General features: G+C 48.9%; 1 protein-coding gene across 5 annotated transcripts in view; it reads right to left on the bottom strand.

Moving 5' to 3' along the window:
• The window catches only part of GPR137 (G protein-coupled receptor 137), a 31,509-nt gene that overhangs the window by 9,108 nt on the left and 2,855 nt on the right, over positions 1-19,546 (bottom strand). For 3 of the 5 annotated variants that reach the window (XM_084823494.1, XM_084823495.1, XM_084823496.1), the window contains exons 2-7: positions 18,372-18,421; positions 16,176-16,401; positions 14,588-14,737; positions 12,187-12,315; positions 11,332-11,426; positions 154-10,244 (exon numbers count right to left, since the gene is read on the bottom strand). In XM_084823494.1, coding sequence (XP_084679620.1) covers positions 10,082-10,244; positions 11,332-11,426; positions 12,187-12,315; positions 14,588-14,737; positions 16,176-16,401; positions 18,372-18,421 — 813 coding nt within the window. In that variant the 3' untranslated portion in view covers positions 154-10,081. Of the gene's footprint in view, positions 1-153; positions 10,245-10,324; positions 10,422-11,331; positions 11,427-12,186; positions 12,316-14,587; positions 14,738-16,175; positions 16,402-18,371; positions 18,422-19,546 lie in introns of all 5 variants that reach the window. The other 2 variants (XM_084823498.1, XM_084823497.1) reach the window with 2 other exon arrangements.

The following is a 19,546-nucleotide window of genomic DNA, read 5'->3' as shown; positions in this document are numbered from 1 at the left end:
ACAAGGTGTGGCCATTTGGAGAACCCCAGAGGGAAAGACTGGGACCCTAAGAGGGTTGAATCTAGGCCCCAGGCCGAAGGTTCCCAACCCCTGTTTTAAAGCTTCGGTCAAATTAAGCAAAGCCCAAGGTGGAGGGGTGTTTCCCATACTCACACTTGTTCCAATTCAAAGGGGTGTGCTAGGCTCTGCTTTGGCCTCAACACCACCTGTAGAACAGAGGGGAGCCAGATATGTAGGGATATGGTTTGCACCTACACATTTAATCTACCCCACGATACTTACTCTACTTTCCAAGCCATAGAAACAAGCAACAAATCACAGCCCTGCCTGCTGTCCACTGGAAAGCCTGCTAGCTCCCCCTTCTGGCTTCTGCTTCAGGCTTCTCCCACGCGACATCTACCCATCCTTAAGGACTAAACACTTTTTTTCTAAAGAAAGAACAACCAAGTTACTCCAGATTCTGTCCCATAGGTTCAAGAAGGCTGTGATTGAATAAAAAAACCTTTCTACCAACACCCCCTGCCTCTCACCCCCAAACCAATGCCCCGTTAAATATATATCTTATTGAAATTGTTGTAGTTGTTTAAATTGTTTTAAATTTTGTATGTTAAAAATCTTATACTATTGTTTTATTCTCTTGTATTTGTGGTTTGTAATTTTTGTGAACTGCCCAGAGGGCTTTGGCTATAGGGCAGCACAGAAATAACAACAACAACTTCATTGTTATGCTGCCCAATAGCCAAAGTTCTCTGGGTGGTTAACAAAGTAATTAAATAACACTATTAACAACAACAACAACAACAATAATAATAAAAATATCTTCTATTCCCTTATATTTTAGGAGGGTTTTTTGCCAACACAAACACAGATTTTTAAAAAGCCAAAAAGTTTCAACAAAAGCTCTCTCCCGGCAGACTTCTCCCTACACTACCCTTATTCAACTCCCTCACCCAGTGTTGGCCCCAGGATTGGGGCGAGGGGGGTTCACGATTCCCTCCTAACCTTTCTGGAGCCGACCTCGAGGCCACTGGGGTGGGTGTGCTGTCTTCGCCCCCCTTCCCAAGCCTCATCCTTCAAACGGACAACCCCTCCTTTCCACTCCCACCCCAAAGATGTCACAGACTTCTGCCCTGACCACCTTCCTGCAACTCTTCGGCCGCTAATTCTGTCTCCATCTGGCAAAGCCTGTGTAATCCCTGAGGCCCAGCGTGGGAAGGAGCGTATCTCACTTGCCGTGGCCTAAAGAAACCCCTGGCCGTTTCTTCTGTTGGTTTGTTACCTTCGGCCCAAGGCATGGGGGAAGCAGAACCGAATGGGATTGTGATTGCAGCTTTTCCAGTTCTACGTGGTACCTGTAGGGAAGAGAGAAGGATGTAGAAGAATGCCCAGGGCCAGATGCTGCACCATAGACAGCGCAAGTCAGGGGTGCTGCATCTCAGGCCTGCAGGCCGAATGTGGCCTGCTTTGGATTCCAATCTGGGCCTCTGGGGAGCCCCAGATGGCTATGCCCCCTTCTCTTCGCCCCTCCTTTCCCCAACCGCCAATCGTTTGGGGGTTTCCCTGGATTTTGCAGTCTCCCCCCCTCCCCGGGTTGGCCCAAGACATTCTGCCACCTGAGGCAAAAGACAAGATGGTGACCTCCCCTCCCCCACCATTCCATGTACTGAATGGACTGATGGCTGAATCTCACTTCAGCGCTAGCAATGGGATAGCTTCTTCCAGTGCACCTCAAGGCAGCAAGCTGGTTTACGGGGTGCAGGACAGGCCACGTGCCACACATGGCTCTGTCCTCCAGCAGAGGAGGATGACGGAGGGACTCAGGATGAATGGCAGGGAGCTGCCGTTGCTGCCCCCCAGCATCTGCTACCTGAAGCGGTTGCCTCACGTGAAGGCTGGACTTGCTCCCCTCACCGTTCTAAAAGGTTGAAATGCCTTTCCCAAGGTTTCGTTATTGGCAGTAAAAGCTTTATGCTAAAATATGCTGGTATTTTGGGTATTTTGGTCCCACCAACCACTGGAATGTGGCCCCGAGGGCTTCTCTGAAACTGAATTCACCCTTGGACTGAAAGAGGTTGGACAACCCTGGTGTAAGTAATGCACCTGGTGAATCAATTTAACTCTCACCTCTGCTGTGGACACGTAAGAACATATGAAGAGCCCTGCTGGATCAGACCAAGGGCCCATCTAGTCCAGCATTCTGTTCACACAGCGGCCAACCAGCTATTCACCAGGAACCCACAAGCAGAACATGAATGCATCACCACCCCCCTTCCCATGTTCCCCAGCAACCGGTGAACACAGGCATACTACCTCTGATACTGGACACAACTAGAGTTATGGTGTAATTGTTAAAGAGTTTGGATCTACGAGTGCGGAGACCCAGGTTCAAATCCCACTCAGCCTTAAAGCTCAGCCTTGGGCCGGTCACTCTCTCTCTCAGCCTATCCCACCTTACAGGGTTGCTGTGAGGATAACATGGCAGCAGGTGGGAGACTTTGTATGCTTCTTCCAGCTCCTTGGAGGATAGGTGGGATAAAAAGGAAAGCAACAAAAAGAATAAAAGAAATCTAGGGGGCCTTGGGCCATCTTCTGTTCTCAGTCTCACCTCGCCTACACCTGCAGTACAGGGGATAATACTGACCTACCTTAAAGGGTTGTTGTAGGGATTACTGAGTTAATGTATATGAAGCACTTTGTATGTTCTAAATGCCAGGTATTATTTTACAACGGAAGGAAGATCTACTACCTCTGCATAGATGATGCAGATTGAACAGATCTGCATATACCTGCTTACTCTGTACGATTTCTTCTGCTCCTGCTGGCCATCCAGATGGGCAAACGACTGGGTATTGAAGGCTTGTCCCTCAACACCTGAAAATCCTACTCAGCCCTTCCTGCCCTGGTTTCTGCGATTTGATCAAGCGTTGCCCGCAAGTGTTCTCTACACAGCCTTAAGGGCTAGAAACTTATTTATCCTTTTAAAAGTCATTCCTAGGATACTGATTCCTGCAACAGCTACCAAATTCTGCCTTTCTCTGACAAGACAGTGAAATTGCAGAAGGCACACAGCTGCTTCCCTCTTTGGCTTTGTAACACCAATCCCACAGCTGGCACCAACACCTTTTACGTTTTCAGCCCTTACCTGAGCAGCTCTTCTTCAAGTTCCGCTTGGCAGCGGGTCGCCTGGGCTAGCTGAGCCTCCAGGCAACTCACTTGGGCTTCTTTTGCTTGCAGCTCCCGTGCCAAGCGTTGGCGGGCATGCGCCATCTGCTCACAAACGCCAGCCAAGCTCTGGTTCTGCTGGGAGAGAAGGGCTCATGAGATCCTCTCCTCTTCATGCTGCAAGGTACAATGGAAGATGAGCCACTTAAAAAGCAGAGTTGTTATACATCCTGCAGTTGTAGGGACATTCCTTTTCCCAAAAATATCTGTCACATCTGCGTGCATTGGTGCACATGCCCCAACAAACATCAGATTCCATAACCCATATGCCCAAATGAATAAATTATACAATTTGCATAATTCTGCATGATTTCTTCTGATCCCAGTCTTGGGTTTTTCTGTGTGTGTGTGTGTGTGCGTGCGCGTGTGTGTGACGGAGGGAGGGGAGAAGACAGAACACAGGTATATTTCCAAGTTTTTCTCTACTGTCATGAGGACTAGGAGATTGCTTTTTGCTAAAACCTTAACATTCTCACACTTCTGTCATCTACTGCAAATCTCCAATCAGCCATGCATCCACCAGGCAGCCTCAAGGAAAACCTTTGTCCCTCACTTTCAGACCCTTCCACTAGAAACATGGAGGTCTTCCAGTAGCCTTCTTTTGGGGGCTGATGTAAAGACTGCTGAGCTAACGTATGCAAAACGCGTTAAATGTTAGGACCATCAAAATAGCTGTAATGAGGACTGGAGCAGCATACCAGTTAAAGGCACAAATTACATGCTTGGTTCAAGTATCTCAGCTCAGCCATAACTCCCAGAAGTTCCCATCTGCAAGGGAAGCCCCACATAGAGTGCAATTCAGTAGTCCAGTCAGGAAGTTATCAGAGCATGGACTACTGATGCCAGATTATCCCAGTCCAGGAACAGCTGTAGTTGGTGAACCTGGCTTCTGGTGGTGTAGTGATGGCTTTATTGTACTTTATCATGTATTTGTAATTCTAGAGTTATGATTTTAACAGCGTTATTGTGTCACAGTTTTTATACAGGTTGTTAGCTGCCCTGGGCTGGCTCCTTGCGAGGAAGGGTGGGTTATAAATATAAATAAAACTAACTAACCAACCAACTACTATTTCTTTGCCTCAGGTCCCCAGTGGCATTGGGGGGGGGATAAATAATTAATAATTAACAGTGATGTAATTAACAATTACAGGCTTTTCAGGATTGGCAATGAAACATTAAGACACATCCCACCAAAAACGTTATATGTGGGGTTAGAATGTCCAAGTCCAATTCTCAGCCAGGCTATGAACTGCCAAGACTTAATTATTAACCATCAAGCGTTGATTATTATTAATAACCTACTTTTTTTTTTTAAGCAGCAAGCAACTATTCCCTTAGCCCCTTGTCCACATTTGTGGGAGGGATAATAACGGTGGCCTACCTCACAGGGTTATTGTAAGGATGACTCTGAAGAGCTCTCAATACTATGGAAATAGCATTGATGTATATTATAAAGGAAGACAGCAGTCAATGATTTCTAACAAGTGGAAACCTGCAGATGTGCCCAGACGATGCAACACCCCCCAACCCCACACAAACAACCTGCTCTGCACCCCCTTCCTGTTGTTACCTTCTGCCGCGGCCTCCAGTGTGTCCAGTTTGCACCTGCTTCTGCTGTCGCTCCTTTTGCAAACGCTCCAAACGTTACTCCACCTCGGTGATGGCCCGCAAGGCCTGGGCCAGCAGCCCCACTTTCCATTCCTCGCCTGGCCAGCTCGTGATCTTCAAGGATGCTGGGCTGGGCCTACGCCAAGCAGGCTGGGATCATCGAGGCCTGCCTTTCCCCCACTCCACACCCATACACCACCACTCCTGCCGGCCTCCAAGGACAGATTCCTGGGATTAAAAAGGCAGCAAGGGCTTACAGCGGCATCACGGCAGAGCTGGCACGAGGATCTTTCCTATATACAGAAGCAGCAGATGGGGGCAGGAGTGGGTCAGCCTGCACTGAAGGAGGGCGTTGCACGTGATCAGCACACTCTCTCCTTCTCCCAACTTTAGAAGTACTATTTGCTGGGTTGTGGGGATTCAGCTAGTTTTGGGGGCTTAGGCTTTCCTTCTCAGAGGTCTGGATGGAAGGCATTATTACATTATTACAGAATGTAATAATGTATTATTACAGAATGTAATAATGTAATAATGTTACATTATTACAGAATGTAATAATACATTCTGATATTATCTGAATAATATCAGAATGTAGAATTAGAACCCAGGGTTTGAGTCTAGTTTCCCCCAGGGACCATCCCCGGCCTTCTCTCCCCATTCCAACATTTTAATCCACCTCATCTTTCCAGCGTATTCCTCTTGTAGTCTCAGTAATCCATCTCGCCTTTTTCCACAGGAGATCAACGCAGATATCAAATTAATATTTTTGAAACAGATGGGAATTAGCAGAGAGGGCACGAAACTTGCACTCAAAAGTAAAGGCTTTTTATCTTCATTTAAGTCATAAAGCGTCACCCAGCGTCACCTTCTGCTTGAACAGCCCCCAGCCCTGGGTTTAAAGGTCCTGCCCCTGGAATATTAGGGGTGGAGCTTCAAAGGCCCTGCCCCTGGAATATTAGGGGTGGAGCTTCAAACTTGACACAGCCACCCCCTCTCCCCAAAGGTTCACACAATTTGAACCCTCTTTAAAGTTGTCCATCTATAGCTTTGCCCTGTGCCCAATTCTCACCCTCCTTCTGTCTGCTTTTCGGGGGGGGGGGGGCGGGGCTCACAACTGTATCAGCTGGAGGCCACTGGGATGGGGGTCCTCCAAAAGTAATAGCAAGCAGGGGGCTTTTATCAGCTTCCCCTGCTCACATCTGAAGAGGAAGAGGGGGATGGGACAGCCACTGAAAATGGCAGCTGATGAGGCCTGACATATACACCTTGGAAAGATCCAGGCACTGGCATTGCTTGTACTGAGGCACTAGCAAATGAACCCGGTTTCACACGAGCTGAAACAGCCCTTCGTTTGATACAGGGAAGATTTCAAGCAAGCTTACCAGTTATCAGAATTGAACGCTACACTTTTAGATGCTTCTGGACAAGTTGATGTTGCTTTGAATGAAACAAGTAGAATCATTACCAGATGTCTAAAACCCACTTCTCTAGATAAGATCTACCATATATGTATGTATGTATGTATGTATGTATTGCATTTATACCCCGCCTTTCTTCCTCTCACTAGGAACCCAAGGCAGCTTACATTATCCTCCTCCTCTCCATTTTATCCTCACAACAACAACCCTATGAGGTGGGTTGGGCTGAGAGTCTGTGACTGGCCCAAAGTCACCCAGTGAGCTTTCATGGCCGAGTGGGGACTAGAACCCAGATCTCCCAGCTCCTAGTCCAACACTCTTGCCAGTACACCACACCATAGCTGGCACTGCCCTGCCTCTTCGCAGAGAAGCAGCAGCATACAAAGAGAGGCTTAGATCCTCAATATCCAAACAACACCCTCTTTACGGCCTACAACCAGCTCCTCAGAGATTAAAATCCAGGAAAAGCTTCCTCAGTTCGACAGAAGACTTTGATGAATTCAAAAGTAGAATGGACCTATGGAAAGCTACAGAGAATCAGCACTGGAGGGAACCAGCAGAGGAGCTGAAACCCGGTTCCGATGAAAGCTGGGAAGTGTGGAAATCATTGAATAGACTGCGTACGGGTGTAACAAGATCTAGAGACACTTTGAATAAATGGGGTTATCCGGTGATCTCTGCCCTATGTGACTGCGGAGACTTGCAGACAACAACACATATGTATACTTGCCCTTTGTGCCCTGACCAATGTACACATGAGGGCCTTATGACAGTGCGACAGAACGCAATTAATGTTGCTAGTTTCTGGGCAAGATTTGTCTAATTTCTATATATTTTAACTTCTACATGTTATATTTTAAATGTTATATGTTATAGTATGTTTTTTAATTGTGATGCTTCTGACACGAATAAATAAATCAGAATTGAATACATTGACCCGGTTCACACAACACGACAAGCCAGAGTATGGGTTCTTGGGTATTTCTATTTGTATTTTGTTCTATTTCTCTTCCCATTACCTCACCCATTAATTGTAAATAAACTTCTACTTCAAATTATTGCTATTTCTTTCCTGGGTCAGTGCTAAATTCAGTGGCTACTGATTCCCTCTGGAGGGTTGGAGGGAGTAAGAGGGATCCTCTAGTGTCAGATGGAGCCGAGCTGAAGAGGTGGTGGCAACAGAAAAAGGGGGGCTGGTAGAGCCCCAGCGCCCTGCCTTCCTTTACATGGGGAAGAGACAAGAGACAAGCCACAAACATCCCACATTTCACAACCCAACAACAAACCATGTGTTCTCTTTGTGGGATGTTTGTGGTTAACAAACCATGGCTTCTTAGCACGGCTAGGTTCGTACAACACAACTCCTGGCTCAGGCTTGTCATGTTGTGTGAAGCCCACCAGTGTGCCCGCCCCACTGGAATGAAGCCATGCCTGCTGGCAGCTCTATTTATTTATGTATTTAATTTCTATACCACCCAATAACTGAAGCTCCTTGGGCAGTTCACAAAAATTAAAACGACAAAGTACAACATAAAACAACAGAAAATATGAAAACTTAAAACTACAGTATAAAAGCACAACCAGAGTGAAACCTAGGAATAGCCCTTGCTATTCCTATAGGTGCATCCCCATAGCTCCCTAAGGTTGAGATCCGTCCACTCCGTTCCCCCGAGGGGATGGACTGCCCACCGCAGCCCTAGAACTCTGTCCTTCAGCCTATTAATCTCCCCTGGCTTCAGGCTTTATCGCCTGCAAACCTATGCACTGCTTACGGACGTCTGCCCCTAGTGACTGAAAATGTTAACTGTAGGCTTTGAAGACATGGACATATCTAAATTAATTAAAATTAATGCACAATGCATTTTAAAAACACAGTAACCTTGAGGTGCACACTGCTAGGGTCCCATTAGCCTGCATACCAAATTTCAGGTGTCTAGATTTCACAGTCTTGGAGCAATGGTGTTCACAGATGGACAGTTAGACACACACGCTCTGTTGTTGTTGTTATTATTATTATTGATAGGCTATTTTGACAAACAACCCTTAACAGGATTTCCTTACCCCCCCCCACCCTACATTTCCCACATTCGCAACCCTCAGAAATAGCATTGGCTAAAATGTACCTCCAGTTCTAAAATGGCTGCCTTCCGCTTTCTTATCCCGAACAGTCAGCCAGGGTGGGCACGTTTTGATTTCGAACATCCTAGTCCCCTGGGTGTGGCCAAAAAGGCGAAGCCGATATCCTCTTTTTTTAAAAAATGGGAAAAAACTGGATTGCTTACAATGTTGGAAATGGCCTGGTGATTGTGCAGATTTGGGCTAACTTTGGTGGGAGAGTCCTAGACAAAAACAGCTGGCGTTATTTAAAAACAGCCTTCCCTTACCCTTTATCTGTATGCTGCCCTGAGATCTTAATGATATACGGCGGGATATAAACGCTTTAAATAAATAAATAACCCGGGGCCCTCCAGATGTGTTGGACTACAACTCCCAGCATCCCCCAAGCCAGCTCCCCTTCGGCCCTGCTGCCTTGGGCTGAAGCAAGTTGTAGCCCAAAACCTCCAGCAGGCACAAGCCCGGGGAAGCAAGTTCAAAGAGGTAACAGACCCAACTCTGGCGACTGAACTTTTATTTTGAATTATTTCAGCAACGACTAGCAAGCTGTGACCAAATTATTATTGCAGAACATCCTCTGGCTGCAGCAAAGACGGTATTGGCGGATTGTTGGGAAAAGCCACCATCGTTACTGGGGAGCGACTGTAGCTCAGTGGTAGAGCAGCTGCTTTGCATGCAAAAGGTTTCAGGTTCAAAGCTTGACATCTCTAGTTAGAAGAATCAGATGCCACACCGGAAAGACCTCTTTCTTCCAGAAACACCAAAAATCTAATGTTTACAAAGATGGCATACTCACACCACTAACGATTGCCCCGATAAAATGAGCCAGCCTTGCTTCCAGAGTCTGACCTGGTAAAGAAAGCAGTTCAGCACCGCAGAGATCACTGCAGTCAAAACGGAGGCACTTGCATCCCCATCCCGTCAATCCCACCCCACAGCACTGAGGTGCTGGCCCTCTTTCAACCCAAGGCCCAAATTCCATTTGGGAGAAGCTCTCCAGGGCCACATTCCAGCACTGTGTGGGCAGAAGGCAAAAAAGGGCCAAAATACTAGCCTGTTTTAGCGTAATGCTCCTACTGCCTGTAACTTTGCCTCAGGAGAGGCACGATGCCCCTGCCGCAGCATGACCACAGAAACATCACACACAGTGTCGCTAACACAAAGTTGACTTTATTGTAGGGTAGGGTAGGGTGGGATGGGGTGGGATGGGGGGAACGGAACAGCACCAGAACTGCAGCATGTCTAGCGTTGGACAAAAGGGCTACTCCAGTACACTGCAGCTACCAGCTCATGGGGAGAGAGGAGAAGAGAGCGTGCCCCACCTCCTTTTTTTTAAACCAGAAATCATTTCAACAATGACATCACAGATAAAACTGACCCCACCCCCAAGTCGATTAAAGTGCCGAAGTTCTCAGTATATACTATTGGTTACATACCTGGGGGCGGAGAGGCATTTGGGGGAAGGTTTTTTTTCTTTTTTCCAAGCATCGAGACCAAGATGCCAGCAAAATAGGTAGCCAGCCCTACAGCTAAGGGATTAAGCTGGGTTTTCTGCGCTACACAGTTTAGGGAATGAGGTGATGGCGGTTATAATACCATGTGTGCATTCCTACCCCGCCCTCTTCATACACCCCCTCTCCTGCATCAGCAGCAGTTCCTGGGTCACTGCCCCCAGCTATCCCCCTCCCCACATGCACTGATGCCTGGCAAACCCTTTCTTAGTTCTGTGGGGTGGAGTAGAGGCTGTGGTGGTGGCTGCCGGAAACCGCCGCCTGTGAGAACAGAAGGGGGGCTGTAGGAGGGTGGCCCCCAAACCACTCCTGCTCCCCGCTGCGGTTGATCGAGCCGTACCAGCTCCCGCCACTCAGTCGTCCCGTCAGGCTGAAAAGGGAGAAGGCCGAGGAAGCAAAGGAAAGCAAGAATTAGAAATAGTTGCGCCTCAGTGAAGTGGCGCCACTTGCCTGAGAGTCCTCTTCCTCCTCCGTAGAAGCTGGTGTCACACTCCCCTGCAGAGTCTCACTGCAATCCTTCCCGGTATTAAATTGAACCGGTGGACCACTACAACAGGGGTGAAGAATCTCTTTCAGCCCAAGGGCCAAACTCCATTTTGCAGGAGCTCTTGGGGGCCACATTCCGGTGGTGGGCGGGGCTAAAGGCAAAAGGGCTGAGGCCAAAAATAGCAGCGTATTTTTGCTTAAAGTTCTTTGTGCCAGTAACTAAGCCTTAGGAGAGGCATTTCGACCTTTTGGAATGGGGGAAAACTGCACAAAAGCTGGGAAACCACCAAACCATTGATGGTTGGGGGAAAGGGGTGTGGCCCTCTGGGGACCCCCAGAGGGCCTGAGGTTCTGCAACCCTGCACTGGCATTTTCCACAGAGATGCAAGGCACAGAGTGACACCACACAGAGAAAATCATGGCTTTCAACTAAAAAACTGAGACATTCAAGTTATGCGTGACCAGTATGGTCTTTATTCTGTCTCTTTGGGCCAATGCTGCCTCGCAGGGGCAGGAGAAATGGGGCAATGCCCATCGTTCCTGCTCAGGCAGCAGAGGTGATTTCCAGCGCCACTTGCTCAGCACCACGGGGACACTTGCCATGATGGGGGAAAGGGTCAAAGCTCGGTTACAGGGCACCTACTCTGCAAACAAAAGATCCCAGGTTCAAATCCCCCACATCCTCAGGGAGCTCAGGAGCAGAGCCCTTGCTTCTGTTTTAGGGGAAGGACCCTAGCTCAGGAGCAGAGCACCTCCTTTGCATACAGGTGGTTTCATCCCTGGGTAGAATTGGGTAAGACCCCTGGAGAAAGCTGCCAGTCAGTGCAGGCAATATCAAGTTAGGTGGACCAGCAGGCTGAGTGGGTATAATGTATCTTTCTCTGCTCCTAAATTATTTGCTGAGGAGTATTATGGTGCCCATGAAATGGGTGGGTATTTATGCTCGCAGAATCAGGGACGAAAAGTATTACCTGCTAGTCAGTCCTTCGCTATCACGCTGCCCCGGATGGTCGAAGAAATAAGAACGGGAGACTCCGAGCTGCCGGTTGAAGACACGGCTGGCACTCTGTACAAAGGGAGAAGCCATTATTGGCACATTCCTGAATGGACTGCGCCCAATGGATTTTTGCAGCCACCTCTGGCAGACGTGTCAGCATCCTCTCCCCTGCCCTCCACTACAGAAGGAGCAGTGAATAGAATTAGTGCCCTGCTAAAACCCTTGCAAAAAGCCATCTAGGATTCCTTCTGTTTTCCTACATAACAACGAGGACTAGCAACTTGTGCTTTTTTCTTTTCTTTTTTAAAGGAGCGACACAGAAAAGATGGTCGGGATCCTTGAAAAGGCCATCAAATCCTGAAGTGCGATCCTGTATCACCAGGTGTTGAACCTGTTTCAGCATGGGGGGGAAATACCATTTCGGAGGAGCTCTCGGGGCCCACATTGCAGTGGTGGGAGGGGCCAAAGGCAAAGGGGATGTGGCCAAAATAGCAGCACGTTGTAGCTGAAAGCGCTCCCTGCCAGTAGCTAAGCCTGAGGAGAGGCATTTTGACCTTTTGGAATGGGGGGAAAAGTGCACAGATGCCAGGAAACCACCAAATGATCAGTGGTCAGGGGAAAGGCGGTGGTCCAATGGGAAACCCCAGAGGGCCAGACTGGGAACTCAGGAAGGCGAGATTTGGACTCCCAGCCTGGAGGTCTATGCCCTTACTGCATGTGTCCCACTCATGGCTAAATGGGCAACTGGGCCTACAACTCCCCCTGCCTTCAGGTCTCCCTTCCGCCACCTTCTGGGCTTTGCCCCTCTCCAACCGACAGCCACGCTCACCATATCCTGAGCTGGCCGGTGTACCCGGAAGAAGCCGACCAGCAACGTGGTGGGCAGCAGCTCCCAAACAAAGAGAATGAGGCCAAAGACGATGTAACCTTGGTCTCCCAGGTCTGTAATCAGATCCGCCTGGAAGGGGAAGATGCAGGGAGAGATCTTAGATAATGAGAGGGAGAGGTGGAGGGGAAGAGGTTATGCTGAACCTACAATCCACCTCCTACTCTCTCACCCCTCAAACACACACTTGTAGCCACTGACCACACTGGCTGGGGGATATGGGAGTTATAGTCCAACACATTTGGACGGCGTCAGGTTGAGGAAACAAATGCTTGGGACCGAATAGTGGAAGGGCCTGTCTTCTCCTGTATGAGTTCGCCTGTTCCTTAAGAGCATCCTCCAAGCTCTTGCTCAGGGTGCAGCCACTTTCGGGGGTAAGGTGGGTGGTGACTAGGGCTGAGGCTTTTTGGTGTTGGCACCACAGAAATATTTGCGTGGCACCTGCCTTTCTATCTAGGAGGTTATCTTTCTATCTTGTAGGCTATCTTATCAGGACAGATAAAAAGAAGCACTTCTTCACATAGAGCATAGTTTAACTATGGAATTTGCTACTACAAGATGTAGAGGTGGCCACCAACCTTGGATGGCTTTAGAAGGGATTTGGAAAAATTCATGGATGATATGGCTAACAATGGCTACTAGTCCTGAGGGCTATATGCTACCCCCAATATCAGAGGCAGTATGCCTATGTACACCAGTTGCTGAGGAACACGGGTGGGAGGTGCTGTTGCACTCACATCCTGCTTGTGAGTTTCCTGCCGGCAGCTGGTTGTGTGAACAGAATGCTGGACTAGATGGACCCCTGGTCTGACCCAGCATGGGTCTTCTTACATTCTTAGGTGCTAACTTAAAAGTGTCCTAGCCTCCGAAGCATTTCAACATATTATATGAAGGGTGGTTACATTTTAATGGTGTTTTTATTGAATGACAGTGTTCGTATTAGTATTCCATTGCTACCACTTTTCCTGACACTGGCCTTATATATGGACTGGAAGGGTGGCTTTTTTAAATAGTTTTTTCTACCCTGGATTTTATTGTTGAAGGATTTATTTCAATTTTGTAAGCAGCTCTGAAAGATCAGTAGTAGAAAGGCAGGGTATTGTTTTGAATAAAATACAAGCATTTGGGTGGTTGTGGTTTACATTGGGGTGGGAAGAAGGTGGATCTCCAGGTGCTCCAAACTTCAACTCCCATCAGCCCCTGCCAGCATGGCCAATGCTCAGGCATGCTGGGAGTTGAAGTCCAAAGCATCTGGAAATCTACCTTTTGCCCACCTCTGGTTTGCAGAGTGGTGAGAGAAACACACTCTCCCCAGCACAGAAGAAAATAAGGGCAGCGCAAAGGCCTAAGTAATCCAGCATTCTGTTTCCCACAGTGGTCAGCCAGATACCTCTGGAAAGCCACCGTGAGGGCAACAGCCCTCCTCCCATACTGCATCTGATATTCAGAGGGATGTGGCCTTTGATACTGGAGGTAGCAGATAGCCATCATGGTAAGTGGCCGCTGACAACTCACCCACCATGAATTTGTCTAATCCCCTTCTAAAGCCACCCAAATTACTGGCAAGAAGCCTATGCCCTGTTAAGCATGCGCTGTGTGGAAAAGCTCCTTCCTTTCGTCTGTCCTGAATCTCCCTCCATTCAGCTTCATCCAATGACCGTGGCTTCTAGTGTTATGAGAGAAGGAGAAAATCCTCTGGGGAGACAGGGATGAGCACTAGGAAACAAGGTTTCTGAGCCCCACCTGGACTGAAGCCCCTGCCCCACACACACCTTACCCCAGGGGTCCCCAACATGGCAGCTCCAATGGTGCCCACGAAGCTCTCCACTCCTTGCCCCCTTCAAATATTTATGTTTAATAACAAACTTGAAAACCATGCTGGCGCCAGCTTTGCCTTCCTGTTCCTGAGCTTGCTGCTGATGAGCTGTTCAGCAGGCAGGAAGAGAAGGAGAGTTGCTTCCAGACCCATCCAATCTTCTTCCATCCAGACAGACCTTTCTCCTTTGCTCTCTCTCAATCTCTCAACTCCCAGTCTCAAGTCTTGCTTTTTCTCTCCCCCAAGATCTCTTTACCCTGCTGTTTCTTCCTCCTCCCAGCCTTGCTCTTTGTCTTGCTATTCCCTTTGCCTTGCTATTCCCCCCTGCTCCCAGCCTCTAGCCTTGCTATTCCTCCCCTCACTCCACAACTTTTGACTAACCAGACCCCCATGGCAGCCATTATGGGACTAGCCACATCCTCCATGGGAGCCATTTTGTTGTGGTGCCCGTAGCAGCTTCTCAAATTCCCGAATGTGTCCATGGGTTCAAAAAGGCTGGGGACCCCTGCCTTACACAGTCCAGCTCACCTGGTCGGACACGTTGTACCAGTCATAATCAAAGGAGTCCAGGCGGGTGCGGGAGGAAAGCGCCAAGGCTGCGAGGTTGTAGCAAGCTCGGCTGGCGTAGAGCAAGACAATGGCACCCCCCATGGCGGCCGTTTGGCACAGCGTGGTGCCCTGTTACAGGAAGAGGCAGGCAGAGGGGGAGATGGGTCATTAGTCAGTTATAGCAAACCCCAATCAGAGTCTTGCAGCAACGCTGCAAATGTATAGAGGCACCTGGGCTTGCGGGCCGGAGCGTACCATTCCAGATACCCGAAGCAGTCACTTAAGTGGGGCCCCTACTCCCTTTCCCCCAAACACCAATTGTTTGGTGGTTAACTGGCTTTTGTGCAGTTTTTTCCCCAGTCTAAAAGGTTGAAATGGCTCTTGTATGGGTTCGTTTTAAAAATCAGAACCATGAGGACTGGAAACTTGCTTTGATTTTAGGGGAAGGGCCCCAGCTCAGGAGCCGAGAAGAGAAGAAAAAAAAGCGGGGGGGCTCCTTTCAAAGTGAGCCCAAAAGATACAGGTTCACATTCCGAGATCTCCACTTCAGAGGATCAACTGTGAGAGACAGCTGTATATAGACCACAGAACTTATTAGATAGAGATAAGACAAGATAGATAACACAGATAAGATAAACACACACAGAGCACAAGTTAATACCAAATCCAACCCAATGAATACAAGATACAACCAGCATAGGTATGACATGTTCCTAACTATGTATGGGTCATTGGTAAGCACAGGCAGATGGTGAATGTCAGTCTATTGCAGGGGGTTCCCAGCCCTTTTGGGTCAGTGGGCACCGCTGGAATTTTGAGAGTGTTGTGGGTGCTCTCACAAACTAGCTGCCATGGTCACCATGGCCAATCAGAAACGACGCATTTTCCAGAAGGCAAACCGGTGACAGCAAAAGACAAGCAATTTGCCCAAGAACTTCAGTGCCAGGCCAAGGTGGGGGCTGAGCTTCAAAGCCCAAAACCAGTCTTTGGAAGCCACCATTTTCTGCTCCCACATCCATTTCACAGAAGGGAAAAGGCCATGCGGGCAGCAAATGACAGATGTGGCAGTCCAAAACATCTGGAGGGAACCAGGATGGCGAAGGCTGATACAACTGATAAAAAAAATGTCCAATACAGGTGTAGTGCAGAGCTTTCACCATACAGGTGCAAGGGATATTTAATGTATTTATTTGAAGTATTTTTATGTCACTCCTAAGCCAAACAGGCTCCCACATAATCAATTTAACAAGTCAGATAAGAGTTCATTCACAGAAAGAATCAGGGCTTTCAACTCAAACCCCAGAAGTTCCAGCTGCATGCAACTCTAGCTCTTTAACTCTTTGGGCCGACGCAGAGGCGGGAGAAAGGGGGCAATGGCCACAGTTCCCAGCATGCACTGCTTCAGAGCCTCAGCGGCACTTGTGCTCAAGCGCCGAGTTCACAGAGCCCTGTATAAACAGGAAAGGGCAAAGACCCACAAACGCAGCACAATGTTTTGCAGCTGACTAGCATGCGTGGTAGAAGCCAGAAAAGCAACAGGCCCCAATCCCCTTCCCTGGACCCCCACCTTGGCTTCCAGGTAGATACGGGTAGAAGGAGAGCCACGGGCCACGAGGCAGAGGCAGAGGGCGAGAGAGACGGCCCCCAGCACAAACAGCAAGTCGCTGATGAGAACGCGCGCCAGGACCACCGCCCACGGCTCGGCACGGTGAGCCCGCACCAGCACGGCACATGCCACGTTCACCACCAGGAAGAGGAGGCTGGCGCCCAGGCATGCCCCTCGCACGGCCAACCTGGGGGGAGACACAAAAAAGATACGGAGTCAGCGAACAAGCTGAGCCCACTGAAGGCCCATCTCTCGCCCAGCATGGTTTCTCAGCAATTTCTGGTCAGACGTTGCCACAAGGCACGCATGGCCTTCCTCCTTGGTCATCTGTCCCAAGTGGCTGGTATTCTGGCACTGGAGTGCATCTGAACATAGAGGTTCTATGTTGCTGTCAAAGCTAAGAGTAGAGGCGGGTTATTTGTGGCCCTCTGATACGGCGCCTGGGTTTCTTTGTAGTCAGGCTGTCAAGTCATATTTCCAGTCAACTGCTTTTATTATGCATACTACAAACAAACAGGCATTGCCTCATGTACAGACAACACCCTCATGCAGCCATTAGAGACAGGCCTTCCTAACAGGGTTTGCATAATACAGTATCGCATAGACTTCAGGTCACTACCTGGAATTAAAGCACCATGAAAGGGAGTTGCTACGAAACTGCTGCTGGCTACTATGGGGTTCCCTTCTCGACCTGAGTGGGCTACCAAGTCCTGCCCTCAAGGGAGGTCTTTCCATGGAGTTGCCTCCCTTGCTGCCCATCTCTTGGAGCACCTCATGATCCGGCATTCTCCTCCCTTTTCATTTGTTGTCTAACAATTGGGTCTCTGATTCCTATCCCCTCCTCCTCTGCATTAGAAGCCAGCATTCCCATGGGTTCTGAAAGCCCTGCCTAGTTGCCATGCAAATGATTAGGCGGCAGCCATGCCTCATCCCCTCTGTCACTGTTATTCTCACTGGCCTCCTGCTCCCATAACCTTGGTGCCTCGACAACACCTTCCCCTCCTCCAACTGGCTTGGAATCACTTCCCATGTCTTCTTGGGGCATGTCTGCGGAGGTGCTGGTCCCAATCCCTGAAGCCTACGACTGCCATCAACCCTTGCTAGCACAGCTGATAGTGGGGAATGTAAGCCAAAAACTTGCCCACCCTTGGATAAGAGCCATGGACAGGTCTGTCTCATAAACCTGCAAATTTGAGGAAAGCCATGGAAGCTGGTGGCCATCGCCAGAAATGGCGGGTGGGTGTACATGTGTGCAGGAGGGTGAGAAAACGTTTTGGCTTCGAGCCAGAGACAAGCTCCTCCGCAGCCTTCTTCCATGCCTGGATCGGCCTTTTTCCTCGCACAGGCTCCCTTCAACATCTGAGGCCCTGCTGTGGGCACCATTGCCAAATGCAGTTCAGCAGGCATCTTCCAGGAGCAGGGTCTCCTTAGAAGCTCTGCTGGCTCTGTGGAATTCCTTCCTTACAGAGGTTTGCCAGGCCGCAGCCCTATCACCCTTTAGGTCAGGGCTGGGCAACTTGTAGCCCACCGTGACCTGCAGCTCCCATCATGCCCTACCACTGGCAATGCTGGCAAGAGCTGACGGGAGTTGTTGGCCAACAGTACCTGGAGGGCCACAAGTTGCCCACCTCTGCTTTAGGGGTTTGGGTAAGGCCTAGGGTTTTGAGAAAGCTTCTGGCTAAAATGGCTTCGCCTTCAGAACTCGACACAATCACTATTTGTATTGAAAGATGCTTCTATGGGAGCGTATCACTTGTGAGTTTTTTCACGTGTGCAATTTCATGAGTGCAATTTCTCACCTGCAATTTCATGTTTTGGATTTATTTGTCTGTTGTTTTAATGATTTTACACTGGGAGCTGCTTTGGTTTTATTTTGATAAAGACAAACAAGGATGTAGGATTTTTAGAGAAAAGACAGCATTCTTTCCCACCTCTTCCTGCTCCCCCCCAAGATTTATGTGGGAAAGGAGGGTGTAAAAGCCTCCCCCAACCCACCACCCTCCAGATGTGTTGACTACAATTCCTATCATCCCCAGCCAGCATGGCTACAGGCTAGAAGGGATGCTGAGAGTTGTAGTCTGGAGAGCACCAAGGTGGGAAAGGCTGGCATTATTGTTATGATGCTACACAGAGACAACCAGACACACAAATACTTACAGGCCTTTGGTGAGTTCAGGGCGGTATTTTGCTTTGGCCTTGAAAACCACCTGGGGGTAAAGGGGGGATTAGCATTACAAAAGACAAGGGGGATCTATAAACAAGTTGTTGCAGTTCACCCTTCCCCTCCTAACAGGAGTGCTCCATTCAGGGTTCTAGCCAGCCATTCCCCTGCAAAAAGGGCATTCCACTTTTCCTCCCCACACCTCTTTTCCACTTCCAACTGACATTCAACATTCTGAGGCTACTGAGTGTGCTCAGTACTGGACTGTTTTTTGTGGGTCTTGGTCCCTTAAGGTGGGTATTTTTGTACTTCTGCAAACCTTGGGACTCTCCTGAGCATGCGGACACCTCCCTCTTGTTTTTCAGTGGCCCCATTCTGATCGGCAGCCACCACCTGAATTTGCTGTTGGCAGGAATGAATGTGGGAAAGAAGGTAGGGGGAGGGATCAGCTTGAGACATCTGATCCATCGCTCCACCTGCCACCAGAACCCAAAGCCCAATGGGATGACAGGGGAGCATGTATTTCAGTTCTCAGTGACATGCCTTGGCCCCAGAAGAGACAGGCTCCTGATCACTTCCCCCACCCCAGTTTCCACTACTCCCTAGGTCCTAGATAAATCCAAATGGTTGCTGGCAAAAGGCCCGCTAGCTAGGAAACACCGCTACCATCTCCAAGTCGCTTATTCCAGAAAGTAAATCAGTAGCCAACAGATTGAAAAGACCTTTGGAGCCACACTATAGGCTATAGGTGACAAGACATATCTCACTCTCCGTGTGTGCATGGGATAGATAGGGAGAAACATGGTAGCGGGGGAGCGGCGGGGAGGCAGGCAGCAGAGCACCACCCAGGTCTTCTCTGGCTTTGTCTAGCTGATACAGCTTCTATATTTTCCTGTTTTCCACAAGGACTAGAAACTTGATGACTTCCAAGTTCTTGGAGGAAACTGGTAGTTTCCACATTCTTGAATCTGGTAGAAAGTCCCCACCCCTCTGTGACTTTGGGAAAGCCATTCTTCTCCCAGTTTCGGTCCCCACCCCCACCCTGCAATCTATAAAATGGAAATAATAATATGCATTTATAGAACATCTTTAGAGCATTCAAGGCACTTGATATACTTCTCAGCGATTGTGACAACAGCTCTGGAAAGATTAACACCCCCACATTGCAGAT

The sequence above is a fragment of the Heloderma suspectum genome, chromosome 17 (assembly GCF_057233095.1).
Source record: "Heloderma suspectum isolate Gila_16-S chromosome 17, 16-S_ref, whole genome shotgun sequence".
Taxonomy (NCBI): Eukaryota; Metazoa; Chordata; class Lepidosauria; order Squamata; family Helodermatidae; genus Heloderma; species Heloderma suspectum.
The sequence above is the reverse complement of the archived record's forward strand: the minus strand, read 5'-3'. Positions and strand labels throughout refer to the sequence as shown.